This window comes from Juglans regia, chromosome 7, assembly GCF_001411555.2.
Source record: "Juglans regia cultivar Chandler chromosome 7, Walnut 2.0, whole genome shotgun sequence".
NCBI lineage: Eukaryota > Viridiplantae > Streptophyta > Magnoliopsida > Fagales > Juglandaceae > Juglans > Juglans regia.
In genome coordinates, this window is record NC_049907.1 from 51,478,010 (window position 1) to 51,501,873 (window position 23,864).

At 36.4% G+C, this 23,864-nt stretch overlaps 1 protein-coding gene across 1 annotated transcript in view; it reads right to left on the reverse strand.

The window, feature by feature from the left end:
* Window positions 1–23,020, reverse strand: part of LOC108991878 (anaphase-promoting complex subunit 1) — a 36,840-nt gene extending 13,820 nt beyond the window's left edge. The window contains exons 1-20 of the mRNA XM_018966278.2: window positions 22,655–23,020; window positions 22,155–22,218; window positions 20,609–20,693; window positions 19,757–20,046; window positions 19,462–19,567; window positions 19,185–19,345; window positions 18,639–18,826; window positions 18,452–18,521; window positions 16,172–16,342; window positions 15,411–15,895; window positions 14,501–14,960; window positions 13,771–14,109; window positions 6,096–6,179; window positions 4,639–4,731; window positions 4,432–4,491; window positions 3,983–4,081; window positions 3,598–3,738; window positions 1,634–1,714; window positions 942–1,013; window positions 526–597 (exon numbers count right to left, since the gene is read on the reverse strand). Coding sequence (XP_018821823.1) covers window positions 526–597; window positions 942–1,013; window positions 1,634–1,714; window positions 3,598–3,738; window positions 3,983–4,081; window positions 4,432–4,491; window positions 4,639–4,731; window positions 6,096–6,179; window positions 13,771–14,109; window positions 14,501–14,960; window positions 15,411–15,895; window positions 16,172–16,342; window positions 18,452–18,521; window positions 18,639–18,826; window positions 19,185–19,345; window positions 19,462–19,567; window positions 19,757–20,046; window positions 20,609–20,693; window positions 22,155–22,218; window positions 22,655–22,881 — 3,348 coding nt within the window. The 5' untranslated portion in view covers window positions 22,882–23,020. The remainder of the gene's footprint in view (window positions 1–525; window positions 598–941; window positions 1,014–1,633; window positions 1,715–3,597; window positions 3,739–3,982; window positions 4,082–4,431; window positions 4,492–4,638; window positions 4,732–6,095; window positions 6,180–13,770; window positions 14,110–14,500; window positions 14,961–15,410; window positions 15,896–16,171; window positions 16,343–18,451; window positions 18,522–18,638; window positions 18,827–19,184; window positions 19,346–19,461; window positions 19,568–19,756; window positions 20,047–20,608; window positions 20,694–22,154; window positions 22,219–22,654) is intronic.
* Between the last annotated feature and the right edge of the window lie 844 nt (window positions 23,021–23,864).

The window sequence follows — 23,864 nt, forward strand, 5'->3', positions numbered from 1 at the left end:
ATAAATACGTGTACAGAAAACAGGTGTCAAATCAACAACTATTGTTTGCATAGTGATGGTAAAATTGGGAAGGGTGGCTCTATAGCCACTGCTCCCAGTCCCACTGGGAGCCATGATAGTTTAAAATGTAGTGTTTTTTTAGTTTCCTTTTTTATACATGTATTTTTTTAACATTGTAAAATATTTTAAAAAAAATAAAAAAAATTATAATATCATTAAAAAACACTTACTTAATCACTAAGTAAAAAAATATTTATTAAAAAAATTAAAAAAAATATATAGCGGGAGCGGGAGCAGTGAGAGTAGCTTTACTCAATTGGGAAAGAGGCATTTAGAACTTTAAGGACCTAATTAAAACAATTGGAGCTCATAAGGTTGGGATCTGATACATAGTTGGGGACTAAAATCATATTTTGACCAAAAAGTTATAAAAACTCGAGGATTCTATTAGCACAGCAATGAAGATTCTATTAGCACAGCAACGAAGATTCTATTAGTTTAGCAATAAAATGGGGAAAAGGGTACCAATAGAATTTGCATCGTTTGTGGGTGCGCTGATCCTTCATAAAGAAGCCCAACTGACATTAATGCCGCCGACTGGACCATCAACAAAAGATTGCAAGGTAAATATCAAAATCTGGCGAACAAATTATCATTCAATTCAGATATCTAAGAGACAAAGCATCAGGTGCATCACGCAAAAGCAACTTGGAAGTTGTAGGTAAACATATTATAAAATACGAAAAGAAAGTTAATCATGCAAATATTTAATTGAGTGTCTATGCAGAAGGAAAGTTTTTGGCACAAAGGTGAACTTGGGCATTCAGCACAAAATGGATGCAGCACAAGCAAATCAAGACTAGGAAAAAACAGTATCCTAAAAAGATAAACTTATATGCCAATTTAGGGGCTAACTAAAGACAACAGCTCATGATGCATACCTGCAGGAGGGTTGGGAACTCCAACTCTGGATACGAAGATGGATGTTGAGCAGGTATATGAAAATAAAGAGACTGCCACAGGATAATGCAACAATTCAGCTTAAATTATCCGCAAAGGATATATGAGTGAGGAAAAAACCAGGAACAAAGAATATCTAGAACCATTAAACTACAGAATTTATATATCCACATCTAATTTCTACTCAAACAGATTTAACTGGATATCTTCAAGTAAGGTTGATGTGTTGTGATGTGATGTGATATGATGTTCATTGGCAGCTGAAAATGAAAAAACCTCAGTTTCATGCATGAACCTTTTAAAAATCCTTTCATCAATTAGGAACTGAGCATTCACAACAAACACAGAGCACATAAAGGAAAGATGAGAATAATAGGCATTAGAAAATGGTCTCTATTATAGCATTCTGTCTTTAACATAATTCCACTAAATAAAACAAAACAAACATGGTCTTATAAATAAATAAGTAAATTATAATATACAAATAAATAAAAATTTGCCATCATAAAAATAGATAAACATATTCTCAATGCAACAAACAGATGGTGAGGAAAAGAGAACAAATATCATCAGCAACATCAGCCAGTCAAATTGAATTTGCTAAACAAGAGATCAGTATGGTAAGGCAAGGATGGAGATAAAAAAAAATTATTAAAAAAAGTAGATGCTTTACCTTTGATATTGCCGGTTGCATCGTCCCCCTATAAGAAGCTGCCAGGCCAAGCATTAATCCTGCAGTTGTGCTTTCGTGTTCCTGAGAAGTAAAGTGTCAAAAAAGCAAAATGAGACACTGGTTATGCAAAGAATAAAAGACTACAGAAAAAGATGATGATGGTAGATGAGACGGAGAAGAAAAAAACAGAGGCCAGGCATTAAATTGTTAAATGGCATATTGACTTCTATTAGACAAAGACCAGAAACAACTGGCATGCATTCCTGTTATGCAAAAGGCCTGCGTATACAAATTAACAACAATTTCAAAACAACTCTAGAAGAATCCATTCAAGTCAATTAAACCATTATGCCAGAGCAGAACCAGCAGCAAATAAACTGAAAAATGGTACTTTGCTTTATAGATGTTTCAAAACAAGTATGGTTCTATTTATTGCACCATGGTGCTAAATGTCCATGATCTTCTTTTTTCAATTGTAAACTCTAATTAGGTTATTCTCATGTATACTCCCTGTGTACTTGGGCTTTGCCTGATTCTATGAGTAAAATTTCTTGCTTACCTACCTATCAAAAAAAAAAAAATTCTTGATTACCTATCAAAACAAATATATATATATATATATATATATATATATTGCACCAAGATGCATGTGGGAGCAAATAAATGACAGGATTGATGCATACTACTGATAGCAATGAATTTATATAGTTGGTGAAAAAAGCTTCCTGGTGAAGAGGTAGTGATTATTTGGGGGGCAAGGAGTAGACAGAAAGCCATTGTGGAGGTTGTTGCAGCAACTTGGCTCTGCAACGGCGGTGAGGAAGATTTGCAGTTTGGTGGCACCATTATGCACAAGGCTCCCATTTTACATTGGAGACAACATATATCACAAAAATTCCATTTTCGATTTAGATTTCACCTTTTCTCCTCAAGGGAATATGATGAACCTTTTCTATTTTCCACTTTGAATATGTCACAACTGAACATAAGATTAATTTGATAAATGTTTCTCCTACCAGAACAAAAACCAAAATGTCCAAGAGGCTGCCAGTAAAAAATTTACAGCTTAGGGGTACAATAAAGCATTAGTAGATACATACAAGATGTCATAGAACACATGCTAAACATGGTTGGCATGGATAAATGCAGCAATACCAGCAGCCAGTTGGCAATACAGCAATTTCACTTAGCATGGTTGGATGGTTAGAAATATATAAAATCTGACGAGTTTCCATTATGATCTTGCGTACTTGAAAAATTACAAGTGTTCTTTTAGCTTGCAGTGCTGACTGATAACTACTCTTTGGTTTCAAACCACTCTTATCAAGTATGCATGTTAGAGTGGTAAGACTGATAGACATATTTTGCCCATTTTCATTAAGCTTAAGTTTTTGGAACCAACAAAGCAAAAAAGTCCATAGTAGCAAAGGCCTTTTCCATAATCCTCCTATTTGATATAATAAGGCTTGCACATTGCTTTCAATTGTGAACAAGTCTACACATGAAGGAGAGTGTAAGTGCATGTTAAGCTGGATATACAAAGCAGGCATGATCTCTATTGACCTTAACTTTTAGACAGTCATCTAACCAAGAATACCTGTAAATATACTCAATAGAATAGAGTACATCCAATAAATCTAGATTTCAACTAGCTGCCAACCATAAATCACCATAAAACACAATTTTAAACAACTCCATTAAAATAATGATGCACTATATCTAATTTCCCCATTTGCTAAATCTTGAAATTATAAAAAATATGCTAAATCTTGTTAATAACATCAAAACAAAAGTGAGAATATCACATTTATCTATCTCAGAAAATATGAACCTGAAACAGTATGACACATAACTCAATAGTAACAAAATAAAACAAACAATTAACCTTTGAAAACAAGGACCCAAGGAACTAAAGGGGTAAGAAAACTTAAGACAATAAGTGAGAAAGATCATGGAAACGGAACCTGATTATAATACTGGTATATGTCAGTAATATTCAAAACATGCAAGTATCCATGTAATCCTAATGCAAGAAGCAGCCCGGCATGAACAGCATTTGGTTCCTCAGGTCTGTTATATATTATCCAAGTTCTTGACATTTTCCCCTGCAAATGAAATTACTACACACATTACATAAACTTCTATATACAGACCACATAAGAAATCCCAGTAATTCTGTGTGCCACAGTGAAAAATATATTTAACCATTGCAAAGTAAAAGTTAACATGGACTAAAACAACCAACTACAAGAGTTTTACATGAACTAATTAACAAACACCTCCAAATGTGCATAGATTAGCATGAAAAGACTCCACGTGCTGTATGATGTTAACAAAATAAATATAAACCTGAAGGGGAGCCAGCCTTAGTCCAGCAGCAACAGCATTGTGAAACTCGGGCCAAGATTTTATTTCTTGTATATTCCGTAAATTCGGGTCTAGATTGACCTAGCAACCAACCGAATAAAAACATGTAAGATATATGAAGGTCAAAACTTTTGAAATTCTTTCTTTTCTTTAAGTAAAACTTGACAATAATATAAGGGAAATATGCAAAAAGTCGATAGTCCAAAGAAAAATACACGAGTATGCCAATGAATGGCTTGACCTTACACTGGAGTTAACCATTTCTACTGACTAAACAAATTCACTAAATTCTATATACCCTCATCAGGAAAACTCACGATTCATCCAAGTTAGCAATCTAGGTGTTAAAGATCTTAGGCCTGAGGACAAGCCATTTGTTTGCATGTTCATGTCCATGTAATCAGTAAGAGAAGAACTCAATATGAACATACAGTTGCATTTTGTTGGGCAGGCAACCGACCTGCTAAAACAAGCTTCGGAACTGTAAAGGCCTACAAAAAATTTCAAGACAATCCATCAGGAATAGATATTTATATGTAAAAGAAACTGAAACAATGTGCATATCTCAAAAAAAATTATGAAGAGCTTCCTCAGAGAGAGAGAGAGAGAGAGAGAGAGAGAGGCTAATACAGGAGTACCTCTGTCAACAGAGTATATATGGTCGCAAGAGTAAATGCACCACGACCAATAGGAAGAGCAGTGGTTCTTTGAGCAAGGTTCCATAGTTGAGCCTTTACAAACAGAAGAACAAAAGCAACAGAGCAAGAAAATGTGCATTGAAAACCATTATGTCCATTAAGCAGGAGAAACAAAAGCATATCAACACCAGAATCCCCATGAAATACAAAAATTACAAATATTTTCCTATCATTTAAGCCACTATAGAATTCATGTACGTGCAGAAAGAACCACATTCAACTATTTAAAAGTTCTGCAACACTGGTTCCCCAACTCATTTAGGTTAAATCTGCAAGTTAGTTTGGTTTTGATTCCATCAAAGAGCAAATATTTTCAAGAACAAAGAACACAATAGCAAAGAACTATTATTATGTGGGCCTCTTGTTAAAGTTCATACAACCACTAAACTTCATTAACAATGCCATAAAGCCTTATCATGCTTTCAAGAATTAGAAAGCCCACACTAGAAAAGCAATTAGGAATACACCATAATACTCCAAGAGTCTATACTCATGTCTCAAATTCTCAAGCAATATTGCATATCATGTCCCTATATCCCAATGTTCCTAAGACTTACCAGTAGTTTGGAAAATCAATTTGTGGACACAAGTGCAATGAGCTGTCAAGTGTCCCATAAAGAAGTCCACGAAGCTCTTCTATTCATCGATTTTGGATCCACACACATTTATTAAAAAAAAAAATTGAACAACTAAACCCCAAAATAGTTATGATTTACCATGAGTGATTAGTTTGAAATTTCAAGTAAGCCCAAGTGATGTTCAATTACGAGCATCAGAATAACAATAAAGTCTACAGGTAGAAGATATGAAGACTACTGGCAGAACCATTATTTAATTTTATGAATTTAACCATGCATCATCTAATTGAGCATCAGAAAAACAATGAAGTCTACAGGTAGAAGATATGAAGAATACTGGCAGAACCAATATTTAATTTTATGAATTCATCGAAGCATTAATCAAGCTATTAACTTGTCCAGGCAAGGAACTCTGATGTTGTGAGGCATGGGAAAAGTAGATGATGGCAAGACAGATTCCAAATAGCAGCACCTTCCTTACAATGCTATGTCAAGAAGATTCTTATCAGATTATGAAGGCTTGTATACATTTATGCTTAAAAGTTCATCTGGTGCTATATAATTCTTAATCGTAGCAATATCAGACACTTTCCAGCATGAAGTCTGAAGTAAATTAAGCAAAAAAGAAGAAGTGTTTTCTATTGATTCTCAGATAACAGCCATAAAACAAGACTTTCTCTAGAGATGACAGTTTCTGAACCATATCAGATTGTATAATGGAGAAAGGGAACACCCCCCAGAGCCAGAACACAAGCACCGACCTCTCCGCTACCAGCACAAGTGAATAAGAGAAAATCAAAGATGACAAATAAAGTGTACCTGTTGGAGGTCCTGATCAGAGGCACTAGGATTACTAGATGTTTGAATTGCCACTGGTCTGGCAGAGCCCAAAAGTCGTCGAACCTAGTTGAAATTAAAGGAGCTATTAGACACAGACAATAGAACTGAATTTTAAAATTTTCTTTTAAACATTTTTTTTAAAAGTAACCAAAGATTTTATTAAAAGAATAAATTATATTGCAACTGTAATTATAGAAAAAATGCAGTTAAACAAAATTATATTGAAGTGTGAGGTAGGTTAACAGTCTTCCAAGGAGATTCACGATAATGGAAAGAAAAATCAAACAAGATCATGAAGGTTGAAGGGCTACGTAACAGGCTCAATAAAACATACAGACACCTTATTAAACAATCGCATATTAATAACTGATGTACTGATAAAAAGAAAAGTGTAATTTACTTGTAACACCCAAGCCCAGCACCAAACCCGCATTCTAAAAATTTTTGGGTTTATACGTATGAAAAGCCCACTTGAGATTAACGAATAATTTTTGGAATAGGCTACGGGTTTAAATTTTATTTTTTTTGGTGGGATGTGGATTCTTATTGGGCCTGATAATTAGGTTAAAATCATTTGATATTTGTATGGGATAGGTTGTATTATTTTTAGAATGAGTACATGTTGTATTATTTTTAGAATGAGTCGAGGCCCATTAATATCGATAAAATAGTCGACCCATGAGAAAATTACGGACAAGCCAAAGAAATTTTTGAACTGCTCTAACCGGCCAGCCTAGTCCATTTGTTAATTCCCGCTACCAAGTTGTGAGCTTAATTACTCTCAAATGGGCCCAAAAACCCAAGCCCGTAAGAATCAAAGATCAGAATCCACACCATGCACGTCTCCACGCCGTTTCCATGTCATGCATGTCTCCACCCTACTAAGGTTCACAGCAGGGTGTGTAAATATACATATATATATATATATATATATGTAGCCTGCATGTTCATATTTTTCCAAGCTAGGGTTGCCGCAGCCTTGGGTTTCCGTAAAACCCCTCCTCCACGTAGTTGTCGTCTCTGTCGCACGGATCAGCAGCCTCGCAAGGGACAAGCAGCTGCCTCGCAAGACAACCCCTCCACGATGAAGCCGCAGCTCTTCACGGCCACCACCACTCAGCCTGCACGTTTCTTTTTCTTTTTTCTCACATCCCAGCATCAACCACAAGACCACCGTGGAACAGCCACACAACACCCACAACCACTGCCACAAACGAGCCCAGCCCGAGACGCAACCCTGTGTCACGTCCCATGGCGTCGCTGCACCAAATCACCCACTGTACAGCAGTGCCACGAGAAGACTAAGAGCCACGCTGCCATAGGAACCGCCCTAAGCCACCCTTGATTCTCCACGTCTCAGCCAACAGGGTTGCACCGCACAACAAGCCCTATTTTTCACACCCAAAAACAAAGCAACCCACATCCACGCTAACAGCCCTAGTTCCTCCACACATCAACCGCACATGCCCCTATTTGTGCTCCTCAGAACAAAGCCAAACGCTGCCAGCAATAGAAGCTACCACCCACTGCCCCAACTGATCACTATTGCGCCGTAAGCCTTTGTCTCTTTCTCTCTCGTCCTCACACACACACACACACACTCACTCACTCACTCTCTCTCTCTCTCTCTCCAGCACCCAGATCCGCCGTCACAAGCTGCTCTCTTGTTGAGTCCAAGGCCTCTGTCGCACGGCTTCACACTCTAGTGAGACTTCAGTTTCATTCCGCGTAGAGGGAGTCATTAAATGAAAAAAGGGAAAATAACCCTTCCTTAATCAAGCTAGTGAATGATCAACTGGACCTACCCCAGAACCTATCGGTCAGCCATTCGAGAAATGTGACTTTCCCGCCAGATAGATATGAATGGTTAACTGGTTGAAGCCTACTATGCATGGATGCCCCCGCATACCAACCGATATTTCAATGCTTCTTTTTATGAGATTACCCAAAAACCAAAACATCATGAGGGTTTTGAAATTAGGCATTCCTTTCAAAACCAGGTCTCTAGGTGCTCCCGCACTTGTTTAGCCACACTCACTGGTCAAGCTTCTCAGCTTATAGTCTCCCTCAAGCCACAAACTTGAGTTAGCCCGTCAAGCCCTATTGTCACGTGATTATACGTAAGGCAACTAAAGAACCCTTTTCAAATATTTTTCTTACGTTACTGCCCTTATTGTCAAAACTTGGCAGAATACTTATTGAATTGGGAAGGACTTAACTTTTAAAATTTGGACAGATATTTCAAATTGGGCTTATTTTTTTAAATAGACTTGTGATTGAGCTGGAATTGTGTTAGGTGAATATTAAGTGGATATCAATGATTTTGGGAAGTGATGTTATTTTAGAGTTAAGAGCATTTTTAGATTTTTAAGAAAATTGGCTATTTTAGTATTTTAGGCTTAAATATCAAAATCTAAGGTTTATTAGAGATTTAAGTAAGTTGAGTCTATTTTATAGGTAACGATTGATTTTCGTTTGACACTGTTGTGAGGAAATTCAAAGAAGTTAAAAAGTCCAGGTAAACAAGGTTCCTATAATAGACTTTGCATAAAATGAACGGACTGAGGTTGATTGTAACATACGGGTCCTAAATTAGGGTTTGGAATTATTATTTTAATATTAATAATAATAATAATCATTATTATTAGCATTTTTATTATTTTTAAGATCTACTTTGAGATAATGATTGTATTTGATTGGGTTTCTTCCATTGTGTACACCAATATATCCCTCTGTTTGATTTCCCCAAATTTGAATAGTTTCCTAATTGGAAACCAATTCACATGTCAAAAACCCTCACATAAATCCCCAATTTTTCCTCACAATATTCCCTTCAGCAAACCCACAGTACCCATTACGGCCAAAACCTTCTCGCAGAAAAATCAAACCTTCTCTTCCTCACAGCACCACTGTAGTCTTCCTCTCTGCAACCAAACAGCCACCTCGCCGGAACCCATCACAGAGCACGCCGACAGTAAGCCCTCTTCTATTTTGCCCCGTTGTTTTCCCTCTCCCTCTTTATCGACAGTGACTCATTGGCTTGTGTATTTCATTCTACCATTGTAAACCACTGCAAAGGACGTCGGAGCACCACCAGACTGCACAGACACTGCCAACCCAACCACCTAAACTCAATCTCGCGCATCCCTCCTCCTTCTGTAAGCCACGTCGACCCCTCCCTCCCTCCCTCTGCCTTGCCGTTTCTCAGTGCGAAGCACCAGACTAATTTATCTTCTCTCCCTCATGTCTCACCATCACGTTCAGAAGGACCTCCCATTGCGCCGCCGTGACTTCCAGCCACCCAGAGCCGCCGTCGCATTAGCCTCCTCCCTCAGTGTTACGAGTTTTAAATAATATTAGTATCTATACTTTTTTATACAAGTAAAAATATTATATATATCAATAGGAGTAACCAAGTACACTGAATATATACAAGAAAACACTTAGCCCATACTAGAGAGCTCCTAATGACCAAAAAGCCCATGTAAAACTATCCAAAATACATCAAGCCCGAGTTGGAATAAAACACATCTCCCCAACCCCAACCTATTGATTCCCGTAGACTAAGGATTCGTTTGGATTCGTAAGTGATCTCAGCTCATCTCAACTCATCTCAGCTCATCTCAGCTCATCTCAACTCATCTCACTACTATTCAGCAACTTTAACTCATAAATCTCACTACTATTCACAACTCATCTCATTACTATTCACAATCCATCTCAGCTCATCTCAAATCATCTTCGAATCCAAACGTCTCCTAATACTCCACCCGAAAACACTCTCTATGAGAACGTCTTCATAACGCCTTCCCTTTAGTCTTCCCTCGACTTGAGCTATTGCCCTTAGCATCGTAGTTGATTCCCCAAGAAAGACGCTTCAACTCCCTGCTTTTTTTAAAACTTAATTTGGCATCATGCAAGTGGCTCGCCTCAATCGCAGTGAGTAGTGCTTTAAATTGCTCTTCACATCCTCCATGTGAGGGTCCCACGATATGCTGGATATCATTAACCTTTTGCAAAACTCAATCCGATGATGATCCAGCTATATTGTTTAATGGAGGAAGAGATACCAAGGGGACAACATCTTCCCCTCACATAGTTCCCAACGGAACACCAGGTCCTAAATATTCACCCTTGCAAGGCACCAACAACAAACCCTTATACAAATCTCGTGCCTCCTTAACAACTCCATTGGTACTCTCCATTTGAGATTCTGGGTAGGCAGCAAGTCCCTTCACTTCTGGCGACCATGTATGTGCAACTTCGATAGACCCTACATCTCCTTCAGACCTCGGCGTTACACCATTATCTTTCAACTCCAACGTGGGAGCCATAGTTTCTTTGGGGCTGACCAAGGGTGTAACACACACTATCGGTCTTTCCTGTATCACCTGTGGTGAAGGGCATTCCATTAAGGATGTCTCAACCCCGGTACCCGACGTAGAACCCACTTCAAATAACCCGATTTTCCTTTTGACCTGCCACACTCTCCTGGATATGGTTATAGGGACAGGGCCGAATCCAATTTTTCGTTTTCATTTATTTGAGCTAAAAGGATTCGGGCCTATCTTAGGCTTGTTTCTTACGACCATGTTGCCTCCAATTGATGGCAGGTCTATTTTCGAAGACAAGAAAGCGATCGCTGCCTTCAACTCGACAAGCTGGGTTTCCATCTCCTTTTAAAGTTTTGTGCATCTCAACAAGCTGGTTTTAGGCTTGTGTGATCTGCAGACCACTTACATAGTTCCCTGCACTATGAGTCACCAAAGCTTGACCCGTCTTCAAAGCTGAATATTACTATCTATTAATCTTAGTATAACTGAATATTTATTAAATTATCTCTATGGTATGATTCCAAGTAATTGGAATGCTACGACACGTTTTTCTAAGAAACGTTAGTGACGATTAGTGCCTCGTATAGGTCACGAACTATGACGTGAGATTGTGGAAGCAACGCTAAGAGGTAAGTAGTATGATCATACCTTTATGTGCGCTGTAAATATTCAGCTTTTGCATGAAAAATGTGATATTTACCTACGCTACGTTACGAGCCAATTCAAGGTTAGCCCTTTTTCACGAACCTCTATGAATTATGATTATATCACATTTATGCCATGTAATATTCATGTAATGTTTAGATCATGTTATGCCATGCCTATGTTATGATATGTTGTGTAAGACTCATGTTAATATGCCATGTTCAATGTCATGCCATGTAATTCATGAAGTCAAACATGTTCACATGCATTATTAAAGTTAATAAGAAAACACATGAATGACAAGCAAGCTTTAAAATTGGCTTTAAGTTATGGGTGGATGTGCAAGTCACGGACTCAAGCGTGGTCAATCACATGGACGATATGATGTTTTGAAGTGACATGGACTCAAGTGTGCTTCACCACAGCTTATGTTATACGGTGCCATGAACTCAAGTGTGGTTCACCATATTATATGTGATAACACGGACTCAAGTGTGTTTCACTACATGTTATAATCTGTTAGACAGTGTCACGGACTCAAGTGTGGTTCACCATATGTTAAGTGATAACACGGACCCAAGCATGGTTTACCCTACGTTATGATATGTTATATACGGTCAACGACAATTGGGTCGATGCACACATGTAATGATGGCCACTAAATAAGTGAAAGACAAGATGAACAATTCATGTATGATTGTTAGGAAATGCATGGACTCAGTCATTCATACATCCACGTTACATGTATTGCATGATTATGTATGATTCCGCTTATGTTACTAATGAATGATATATATGTTATGTGAATGTGTGACGATATATGTAAGTTTTCAAAATTAAGCCTAATGTTAAACTAAGTTAAGTTTACAGTATGATGTGCTATTACTGATTCTTCGACTCGTTTGTTTGTTTCTCTGTTTTTATGTTTTAATGTCCTTGATGATTATTTCGTGGATATAGAGCAAGAGTTCCAAGGAGTAGAATAAATTTCCGGAGACTTAGTGTATGATTTAGACATTTAAGCAGTGTTGGTATCACATAGAACTAGCTTATGTCATTTCTTTTATTTCTCAGCTTTTATGTTATGAAAGACTGCCATACTATACGAGTTTTATGATCCAATAGATGAGATATTTTATGAGACTAGATCTCCTTACCGGGCGTTATGTTATGATGTACGTAACATTCCTAACCTATGGGAAGGGGTGTTACATTGATCTTATGAATAATATGCATGTTTTGTTCTAAAAAGAAAACCTGAAAAACAACCTCAGTCATTTTATCTCCATTACTCATGAAATCGGTAAAAGAGGAGAAAAAAATTTCTGTCATGATTGGTGTAGACATGAGTTATTTTTGGCATTCTGTTTATGAACTGTGCAAAAAGAGCGAATATGAATTTTTGTGCATAATTATGTGAAGATGCTCTGAACTTGTATTGATTATGAAGATGATATGATTATGTTCAGTGCTATGTTTTGATAAGGTGTGGCATCTGAAAACTTTTGGTATGACATTCTGATTTTATATATGGTTATGTTTCTGCTCTACTCTGACCTTACCACCAGTGTAAAATTATGGCCTCTATTTAGGTTGGTACCAACTTTTTCGTTTCTAGTGCACCCACTTTGAAAGCAAAATGATTTTCTGCGTGATCTTTCATGTGTGCACACTCGGAGCTCCGAGAATGAATAAGAGAAAGATTTCACATTCTGTTTCTGCTCGATTGGCGGGTTTGCACAACCCTACCACGGGGGTAAACATGGAATTCTGTTATAATGTGATACTCAGTTATGCTATGTCAATGATACTTTTGAATAAAAATATTTATGAACTTTCGCTCTAATATTTTTTATAACATGTCATGATTCTGCATTCTGAAACTTTTTTTTTTGGTCGGGGAACCTCTCCAAGGCAAGGCTCTTCGGATCCACCCCTGCAGAGTAAACCTCGGTTGGAAGTTTTCCTACACGGAACTGGTTAAATCGCTGGCTTTTCACCAGGGGGTGTGGCCCCAAATGATTGTTTGCACTCATTAGGTGTTGAACCTTAGACCTTGAAGGGAGTAATACTCCAAGACCAAGGCCTTCACCACTTGGGGTTTTGCATTCTGAAACTAAAAATGTTTTGTTCTACATTCTGAACTCTGTAAATGTTCATGTTTACATACTAGTATGTTCTCTGTTTACTGAATTGTTGATAACTTACTCCTTATCTCCATAATATTTTTTAGATAATTTTGATGGTTAAGCTAGAAATCGAGAGTAGGAAGTATTAGCAAGATGTGATGATCATAGAAAAATAAGTGCCAAAGGGTACAAATAATTATTGAAGAGTCATTGGTAGATTTATTAATTTATGTTATTATGGGTATCATGAGACATGGATATTTTCGAGTCTTTAAGGAGATTTTAATTTGTTATGTTGAGGTATTTATTTGGTGTCCTTGTAGAAGAACATATATATTTATGTTGAACAGATAAATTTATATTTTACGGAGTCTTTGGAATATATATAATTGTGTTATGGGAGATGATTTTAGGTAACAGAAGTCAACTCCCTGGACCTCCGGAATCGGGGTGTTACATTACTCACAAATTCCTCTCTTAATTTGTCGGTGCATGTGGCATTGGCATCTTAACATAACCAGTTCAATGTAAAGGTAAAGGACTGACCTCATTCAATCGCAGATCACGACCATAACGCAACTGTGTGCTAGAGTTGAATATGTGCTCCATACCATCTGTCATAGATCCATCTACAGAATCTGTATCCTCCAATTTGGTGCTTTCCAACCCAATCGTATCAGAAACTGCAGAAGGAATTGTTACAGGATGCAAATGCAGCATGTAAGGTGTAGACATAGAGATCAAGTTCACATGGGTTTGGGTCCCAAGTTCCCTAGATTTGCACGAGCACGCCAAACAAGACAAAGCTAAATCTTCTCGACCAAGAAGCACATATGCAGCTGCAGGCCAGTCGGAGGGAGGCGATTCCCGGCAAGTATCCAATGCCTAATTAGTGCAAAAACAAGAATTATACTAAATATTAGGAAATTGATGATGGCTACAAAGCCAACAAACATCTCAGCCGTGCAACAATAAACATTAAACTACACTTTTTCCAGATAAAATGATACAATTGTAAGAGTGTCCCATATTGTTATCAAGCATAATATGTGTGTCAATGGGATGGAACAGGCAATTATCAAAAACTCACGATCAGAATTATGTCTGGCAGAAAGCTGTCATCACAATAAGTTAAACCTATAGGGACCTTCAATTTTACACAACAATCACCTTCCCTTTACCATTTCTAAATCATACCACAAAAAAATTAAGAGAGCATAGATTTTCTGCATTCGGAGTATATACACATACAAGACATTATTGTGGCCCAACTCACATGTCGCAGAGGAAGAGAAACACCAGAAGGCAGTGAGTCCAGCTGTTGCAGTCCAAAATTTTCCCCAACCATCGCCAAAACTGTAAGCTCCTCATTTGTGCAATGTGATCCCATGGCAATGTTACAGTAAACACCAGATGAAAGCTTCCTCCCAATCTGTTCAGCACCAGATAATAAGCTATAAAAAGAGACTATCTTTCGGGCCCAACTCACAACAGAACTGCCATCTTTACAAACTGAAGGTGGAAGATCATCCATATTAGCAGAACTACTTCCATGTCGCAAACAGTTCTCGAGCCATCTAAATAAACTTGGAGCAGTTTTCCAGGAAAACGAGGTCATACACATCCCAACTTTATTGGAAAGACCAGGAAAATCACGATGATAGTGATCTAAATAGCTTTCCTCACCCAAGAAATTAGCAATATTGCATAGGAGAACTGCCAGAAGCTCCAAGTCCCTATAAGCAACAACTAAATTATTGAACCATTATTGAAAAGATAATTAAAAAAAAGTTGAGAACTGATGTACCAAAAATCATTGCTGCAATCTATTCAAGCTAAGAAATAGCGTGTAAGAGAGATCAGCCCAAAATTGCAGATAATCAATGCTAGAAGTACTAAAGAGTCCTTTCAGCTAATGCAATCCATCAGAAAATTGAGTTGAATGTTAAGTGAACCTCGGTGCTTATCCGTAGTCCTAAAGTTATGCTTGGCATTTATGTTAGACAAGGATCAAAGCAATTTCAGATATTAAAAAGCTGCACATTTTCTATGCTAGTGATATCACATGACTTGGAAGGTTACTGTTAGTCATTCACCTTGCAAGAAGTATATACTCGGGACTCGGGAGTATTACAGACCCTAACCCTATGAAACAAGAAGAATCTACAAATGAAGAAAAGACAAACCTTTTGCGAAGAATATCCAGTTTTAGACTCTCATATACTGCATGAAGAGAATCCAAACACTCCATCAATAGCTCAGAATAAATTGGTTTTTGCAAACTTTGTGCATCATCTGAATTTGACTTAGTGGAAAATCCCAACACATCGAGTGATATTCCAGAAGAAATTCCAGTAAAAGAGTTAAGCTTGTAGTTCTTGTGAAATTTGCTGTTAATAAGAAACTCCCACGATGAGGGTGACACCGAATTTGAAAAATCTTGAGAAACGCCACTCGAGCTTTTACACATTTTCATAATAATGCTACAAAAAGAGTCCCATTCTGAATTAACACTAGAATCAGCATCTGATAAATAGGCAGAGTCACCATCTTTCCAAAGAAGACCAAGAAAATGACCATAGAAATCTGAACTGAGCCCCTCAGCCATTGCTGTGATGCAGTCATCTGACAACAAAGATGAAGGGCTTCTTCGAAATGCACATCGAAACATCTGGACAAAGAATCAAACAGATAAAAATTGTCAAGGCCATAGCAACGTCTATCAAAGCAAACAACTTAAATGGATTATCATTGACCCAATTATCAAGGCCATAACAGATAAGTGACCTGCTGGACAAACATTTTTTTATAGGATAAACAGATAGAAACATTGACCCAAATACAATAATAAAATCAGGTAATTTGATTATCAAGAAAATTTGCAGAGCAGGTCACTTAAGACATGTGACGTCCCTCAACAGCATACCTAATATATAAATAAGCATACCTGTCCATTATTTACTATTACATTGATACGTCCCTCAACAGCATCGACCAATCCTATGATCTTTAAGTCATGCGACGCAAATGACGTTTCGGGAAAATCCAAATTGTGTGAAACTCGGGTTTTGCTCAAACAAGATGGTAACACATACCTACAAAGGCATTGCTTTCCTGACTGCAAATATAAAATATATGTCAATTCTACATCTCATGAAAGACACCCAACTTTAGCAACTACTTTGTGTCTTGTAAAGGAAAAGGAAAAAAACAGTAAAAAAGCTTGTTGAATGAACTTTCATTTATAAGATAAATTTAAGTTTTATCTATAACGAGTGATCAAGTAAAAATAATTTTATTAATGAGCAAAAAGGCACTGCCAAGTACACAGGAAGTATACATAAGATGCACCACGCTAGAATAGTATAAAGAGCAAGAACATCCTGAAAACCAAAGCTGGAAGAAAATGAGTTTGCTACCATCCAATGATAACAGATCTAAAAGAGTAATCCTTTAGCTCTTCCACCGTCTCCTCGAACATCCCAAAGCTTCACTCATTCCTTTCCCTCAAAATGCACCACATTAAGCAAATGAGAATCATTTTTCACAAAGTGACACTATGTTGCTCAGCAAACCAACCACACATGGAAAGATGCACCACCCCTTGAGACATGACCCAATTCAACTTGAAATGGCTAAAAACAGATTGTCAAATGGACTTGGCCATAAACACAACTAGATACCCACTTGCACAACTTCACCCCAAAGCCACACGTCCACAATGTGTATAGCAAAAGCTCTTAGTTAACATGATCATAGGAATTTTCAAAATCCATGTCAATCTAGCTCTATTGACTAGGCATTCATTGGCAAACTACCCCTAATAAAAGAGTTTTGAGATTTGGAAATAATCTCTTCCAACCTTATTATCAGCCTAATAGCTAGAACTTTGGCTAATTTCTTCCACGAATTCCTTCAACCCCTCCACCTGAAACAGGGCTTCTGCCACCCCCAACAACCAAGCCACACTAGCTCTATCCAACAATACAGCTTTTCCAATATACGTAACATTGATACCTTCTTCATTGCTATTAACTCAAAATCTTAGCTTCAATGAATAACTTATTTGAGTAACCCATGCTCTGTTTTGTTGTTTAACTAGTGATGAAAAGTAAAGGATTTTTGTCAAAAATATGTGTTAGGTCATCGTAGAAGACATAATACTTTTCTTTACTAAAAAAGTCTAGCCATCGCCCATTGTTAAATCAATAATCATCTTCTTCTTTAAAGATGTGCCGGTCACCAGAGAAGATGGAATACTTTTCTTTACTCGGAATCTAGGCAATACTCATTGTTAAACCATTGTTCATCTATTTCTCTAAAATGAGAATATTTAGATGCAAGTCTAGAAATCATTGGAAACTAAGCCATTTGCCTACTAGACAAGATGCAATAAGATTTTCGACAGGGCAGGCATTCAATTGTATAGAAAAGTGAACAAGAACATTAATATCATTATGTATGGGATAAAACGTGGTTACACTGAAGATCAACGGAAAACTTTAAGAACAATCATCTTGGATAGGCCACGTGAATTCCTTTTTGCCAGTGAGCACTTGCCTAGGAGAAATTCAATCAAAATCATATATATGCATTACAATACTGGGAACGTCAAGGGAAGAAAGTAGCCAAACTTCCCATTGGGCTTCACGCCTTGTTAATTGTATTTAGGATATGATAACTAATTCCATAATTCTCTAAGACAAAAAAAAAGATTAGCATTAATAAATTAGATATCATATTAGTGTAAAAAGCAAACTGCCTAAAAAATACTCCAATATAAACACTTTTTGTATCGGGAAACAAAATTTTATTGATCATGAAAATTGACAAAGGCCCAAGCATACAGGACATATACGAGAGTATCTCGCCTATGCAACAACATAAACACTTTACCGGTATAAGAACAGAAACTCTACTTGAGATTTGGCATGTGCAAGCATATGTATTAATAATATTGGCACTAAAAACAAAGTGTCTTCACAAATACTCAAACATGACATTATTTCATTTCAAAGGCACAGCACTTGCAATATGTGATATTAAAGAAGATAGCATGGAAATATCATGACATATGCAGCAATAAAAAATCAATTAGACACAATTATCAATAAAAATCAATTAGACACAATTATCAATAAAAATCAATTAGACACTGAAAATGAATATAAAAGAAGATTAACAGAATTGATATAAGCCATGTTATGGGCATATGCATATAGCTTACATAAAGAAGAAGGCCATTTTCTGGAGTCAAAACAAAGATGTCTGAATACGGAAGCAATCCCACTTTAACTCTGAAAGAAAAAAGAATATGGTAGAAGGGATGGGGCAAAGAAAGTCAGGTCCGCAATATTATATTAAAAAATATCAATATTAATGCCCAAAAACAGATAAAAAAAACTCAACTCTACCTCGGGCGTGTAACAATTACAGGTTCAGCTGCAACAGCAGGTATGCTCCAGCTCATGTCAGGTTTTATGTCAAAGAGAATCTCATTATTTATTTCAACACTTTGGAGCCTTACAGCCAACAATTTTTTTTGCTCTTGGTGAAGAAAGCAAATTACAGGAGCTGCATCATTATCAGTAGCCAGAAAAACCTGAAAACATTAAAGAACAGAAAAAAGTCAAAAGAAAAATGCGGGCAGTATGTTAATATGAAGATGTTATTGTCAAATGCTTAAAAAGAAAATTGCAGTTTATCAAGATCGATCAGATAAGATCACAATGAGATAATGCCTTTTGGAACCTTAATAGAGTTTCAAGCCATTAATGAGAAAAAATCTTTTGATGTTCATGCATTTTCATAATGCTTTAGGGTTATATAATTAACTAAGAGAGAAAAGAGGTAAAAAAACTAAAACTAAGAGAGAAAAGAGGGATGAATATTATCGTTAATTTATTCCCTAATCAAAGTTTCATTTAAAAGACAACATTGATCAGTAAGTGCAGTGATACCTTACAAGCAGCTGCCTGGGCACCCTTACCCTGCCATATTCTACGGAAAGAGAACTGTTTTGGCAATACATCAGCAGGAACTGCATTAGTTAAACTAGCATTTGCCACTTCAAGGTTGGGATTAACTGCTTCTGCAACCCACACAGAGTGTTGCATCTTTCCTGCATAAAAAATGACCATATAAGAATTGACGAATGTGAAATATGATTAAGAGTTTTTTTTTATGCATGACCAGAAGGGGCCAATCTAAAATTTATTATAAGTAAGGTATAAAAACCTTTATTGTATGATGCCATCAAAGGAATCTGATCACTAGTCCATATTGTTCTTTCGTCAAATTCCTTCATTATGTTCAATTTTCCTCTCTCTTCTATATAAGTCAGCTGAAAATTTCAATTAACAAACTTCACTTATCAACAAGAAACAGAAAACAGGAAATACTAAAAGTTCATCAGCAAAAACAAGTCTCCAGGAAGAAGTTATGAACCTAGCACATGTCTGAAGCAAACAAAATAAAAGGCCAAGAAAATAAATTCAAGAAAATTATTAGTAAGTGAGTTAAAACAACATACCTGCAGTTCTTCCAGCGGATCCTTTAAAATTAGATGTGAGCACATCAAACTTGTGTCTCCATTAAAAATGTTATCACATGCATTCAAAATTCCAAAATTATGTTGTGGACTATGACCAATTTCTCTCCTATGACGGGGTATGTCACGTGCGCCCAATAAGGGAGGACTTGAAGATGAAAAAGGAATATGTGCTGATGAATACACTTCAGCTGCCTGCTGAAATAATAAACCAAATGGCAGAGACCATATCGATGTGATGGTACGAGGGAGAGGAATAGATACTACCTCACCTATTAAACAAAGCAGGAACTCAGCTTCCACACATACCATGAAATGAACAAGGTGCTTCAGGAGGAAAAAAAACAGCTTGAAAGAATTACACATTATGGGTCCCAGATATTGCATGGGAGAACCAGATTTTCTCCTTTCTAGCATACACAGGACAAGTGAGTAAGAACTTTCAGGTGCTGACTCTAGTCCTCCCACATCAGCATTAAAAAGAAATAGAACACAACCCACCATTCCATTGGTTCTAACAAGTATGCTGGCCAAATAATCATGATCTCAATTTGGATTGATTTGTCATCCCAATCTGGATTGATATGTCCTTTTCTTTGAATCATTCCAAAAAAAAAAAATCAAGTTTTAATTAGAGATTCCAAAGCAACAAGATTCGTCATTCCAATCCGGATTTACAAGATTCGTATCTTGTGGATGCTGAAGTGCCAAGAGTGCTAGTAACATTTAGAATACTTTTTTCATCTCATTGCAGGAGAGCCACGTCGTAAGGAACAAAAAAAAAAGTATTATCAAGTAACTAAACTACTACTGAAAAAATACTGGTCTGCTCACCTGATGTGTTGTAAATTGTTAAAGAATCCATTTGTAAGACACAAAGCTGAGTTTCATCCATGTCACCCAAACGACACCAACACACCTAGAATTGAGATAAAATTATTTCCAAAACTAGCACTTCAGTAAAATGGAGCAAAATCCAACAAATATCATGCCTAAAAAAAATACATAATGATAGGAAAAAAAAAGCATCTGCCGAGTTTTTGACAACCAAACAGAACTTAAACTTCTTTTTTTATAGGTAATCAAGAAGTTTTATTCATAAGAGAAGGCAAAGCCCAAGTACTTCTTGTAAAACTTGAGAAGGGCTGGGTGGTAAAGAGAGTGTTTTGTGCTGTATGGGGTAGGTAATATTACTTTGTAGGGATATCAACTGAGAGGATGGTTGATTGTTAAGCATCTTGCGTCTTGATGTTATAGGACCTCTTAGTTTCTCCCTGGCTTCATCTTGGTCATATATAGATTATGCAGGGTTGGTTCCATAAGCATTGCCAATTGCCCTCTGCCGTGACTTTTTTACACAGATTGTTTTGGACTGTAAACATCAAGTTTACAGTTCTTATGGAACCAATTGCCCTACGTCATAGATTATCTTGTTTACAGTTCTTGTTTATGTACAGAACTTAACAACAAGGTGAGAAAAGAAATGATGCATTAATGATTTATCTGTACATAAACAAGAACTGTAAACATCATGAAAAAAAATTGAGAAAAACTGTCTAAAGAGTTTGCTGAAATAGCATCTGCCTCAAGACAAGTCAATAAACATATTTGCTGCAAAGCTGGGTTATGCCTTCTGCGCTCTTAGTAAAGAGCTCTTACTCTTTTTTTTTTTTATAAAGAACTCTTACTCATAACAAAACACGTTATTGCAAAGAACTTGCATTCATTTTCTTATAACAGATTTCAATAATTCTTGGCATGTTAATTTTAACCTGCAAACATTGAACGCCACTAGCCAGTGATTCAGTGTCATCCCTAGCAGTCCTATGAAAATAGACACATCAAAATTATATGCCTTACATTAACTCTGAAATGAAGCCATCCAAGTAGACAATAGAAAATGAAGACAAAATAAAGAAATTAAATAAAAACCAAATTTCAAAAGGGGAAGGCAGGTCTAAACACCCTTCAGTGTGAATTCCCTCAATTAAAGACACAGATCAAAGATAAAACAGAAATATATAATAACGAAATTGACTTAGGTCTCCACTCTATGTGAAGAACTGTGCAAGTATAAAGTATAAACAACAATATTGGTAATAACAAAGCATCCTCGTTGAAATAACATCAGTATGATATCTCAGCAAAGCCAGAAGAAAAACAATGCACTTGGCGATTACATGGTATACAGCTATGATTATCCTGCAAGGTGTCCTAATTTAAATACTAACTGCTTTTTAGAGCATACATTGGTAATTTATTAGATTTACAAAAAACAGGCAAGGACATCATTTATAGAAGGTATTTACTACCAAACTTCACAGTAACAATGAGAGATATATAGCTTGAACCTATATACTGCACCGTAGAAAATAAGTACCTTAATGACGGTGGAGGGTAAGGTCAATCTCTTAAATACTCGTGCACCAGTGGTCCATATTATCCTGTTTCAAATGAGTGGAGAAAATTACCAAAACCTTCATAAAATTTAAAAAGATAAATGATTGCGTACGGATGTGAAGCACAGCGAAGAACATATGACAACATTTAAACCAAAATAAACTAATGTAAGAAGCTCCATTTGAGCGGGCAGATTAAATATTGCGAATCAGACAAGCTGTTCATACACTTAATGCGTTGTTAGACCTGTAGCATGTGACACCAATAGCGCATGCAATACTTACGAATTAAATAATCTAGGAATTAATTTTGATTATTGGTTGAAAACTGAGAGATCTAATGCAGAATTCAAATTGAGAAACGTTCTAAATTCAAGACCCTAACCATGCGGACTAACCTTTTTATCCAATTCAACACAAAGATAAAGAAAACCTTCTTCGAATTCTAAACACTTTTTCTCATTGTAATTTAAAAACATACCGATTCCCTCTGATGAAAAGTTCGTGATCGCTCCGCGCGCTGAACGCCGAGGCCGATGCGTCTGTTTCACCGGCTTCGTTTCTCTCTCGGACGAGCTGGGGATCGAAGAGGAAGTATTCAAACTTTTCGCTGAAATTATCCGCGGGCTTTCCGTCCAGGGCTTCGGCAATTAAGCCGAAGGGCTTGAACTCGCCAAGCAATGCGAGTTGCCGAGCCCCCACCGACATTGTGTGAGCTGGACCAGTGACCGAGTTGGCTCGTTGAGTGGGAGAAAAGGATAGCCTGGAGACTCGAGAGGGAAGTAGAGACTAGGGAGCGTGAGGGTGAGGGTGATGTCCCGCTCTTTTTCCTATGTTTGAGGGATTGACGTGATACGGTGATAGTGGGTTTACCCTAGTCCCTATAATTCACACTGTTTGGCTAAAAGGATTAAGTTATTAACGGACTTTTTTCCGAGTTAAAAATGAAGGAGAGCCGGAAATCGTGACCATAAGAAAAGTTTTATTAAATGTTAAGCTGAATTCAATTCTTTATAAATAATAATAAATTAAATAATAAAATAAATCATGTATAATTTAGTTTAAAATATATTTAGATATTAAGATAAATATAAAATAAATTATGTATAATTTATTTAAATTGAGTTTAAAATATATTTAGATGTTAAGATAAATGTAGTACTTTTATGAGAAATTAAAAAAAATATATAAATTTCACGTATAAAGATGTGTTAAGTTGAAAAAAGTTGTGGGTCTCACGTGTAAGGATATTTTGAGTTGAGATGAGTTTAGTAATTTAAGAGTTGTGTATTTAGATATTAGACTCAGTTTAAAATTAGAATGAACTCAGCTGAGTTTTGTAACTAAATGTAACTTAATATTTCGTTACACAAATGATCTCTCGTCTAATTTAATCATTATAGTTTTTTCAAGTTTTTACATAAAATATAATAAACAATTCAATTTTTTAAAATTTCAAAACAAAAATAACATTAAAAAATTATATTCTAACAATATTTTATTCCACTTTCATCTCATATATGTAACCAAACGAGACCTAAATCATACCTCAAGCATATTTTATAATCTTACAATTTAATCTTATCATTTAAGTGATATGTATCGTGTGCTCTACACACCGACTTAAAAATATAATAAATGTAACCATAATAATCATCTATCAGTTAAGAATTATACAAGAGTTTAGTTGA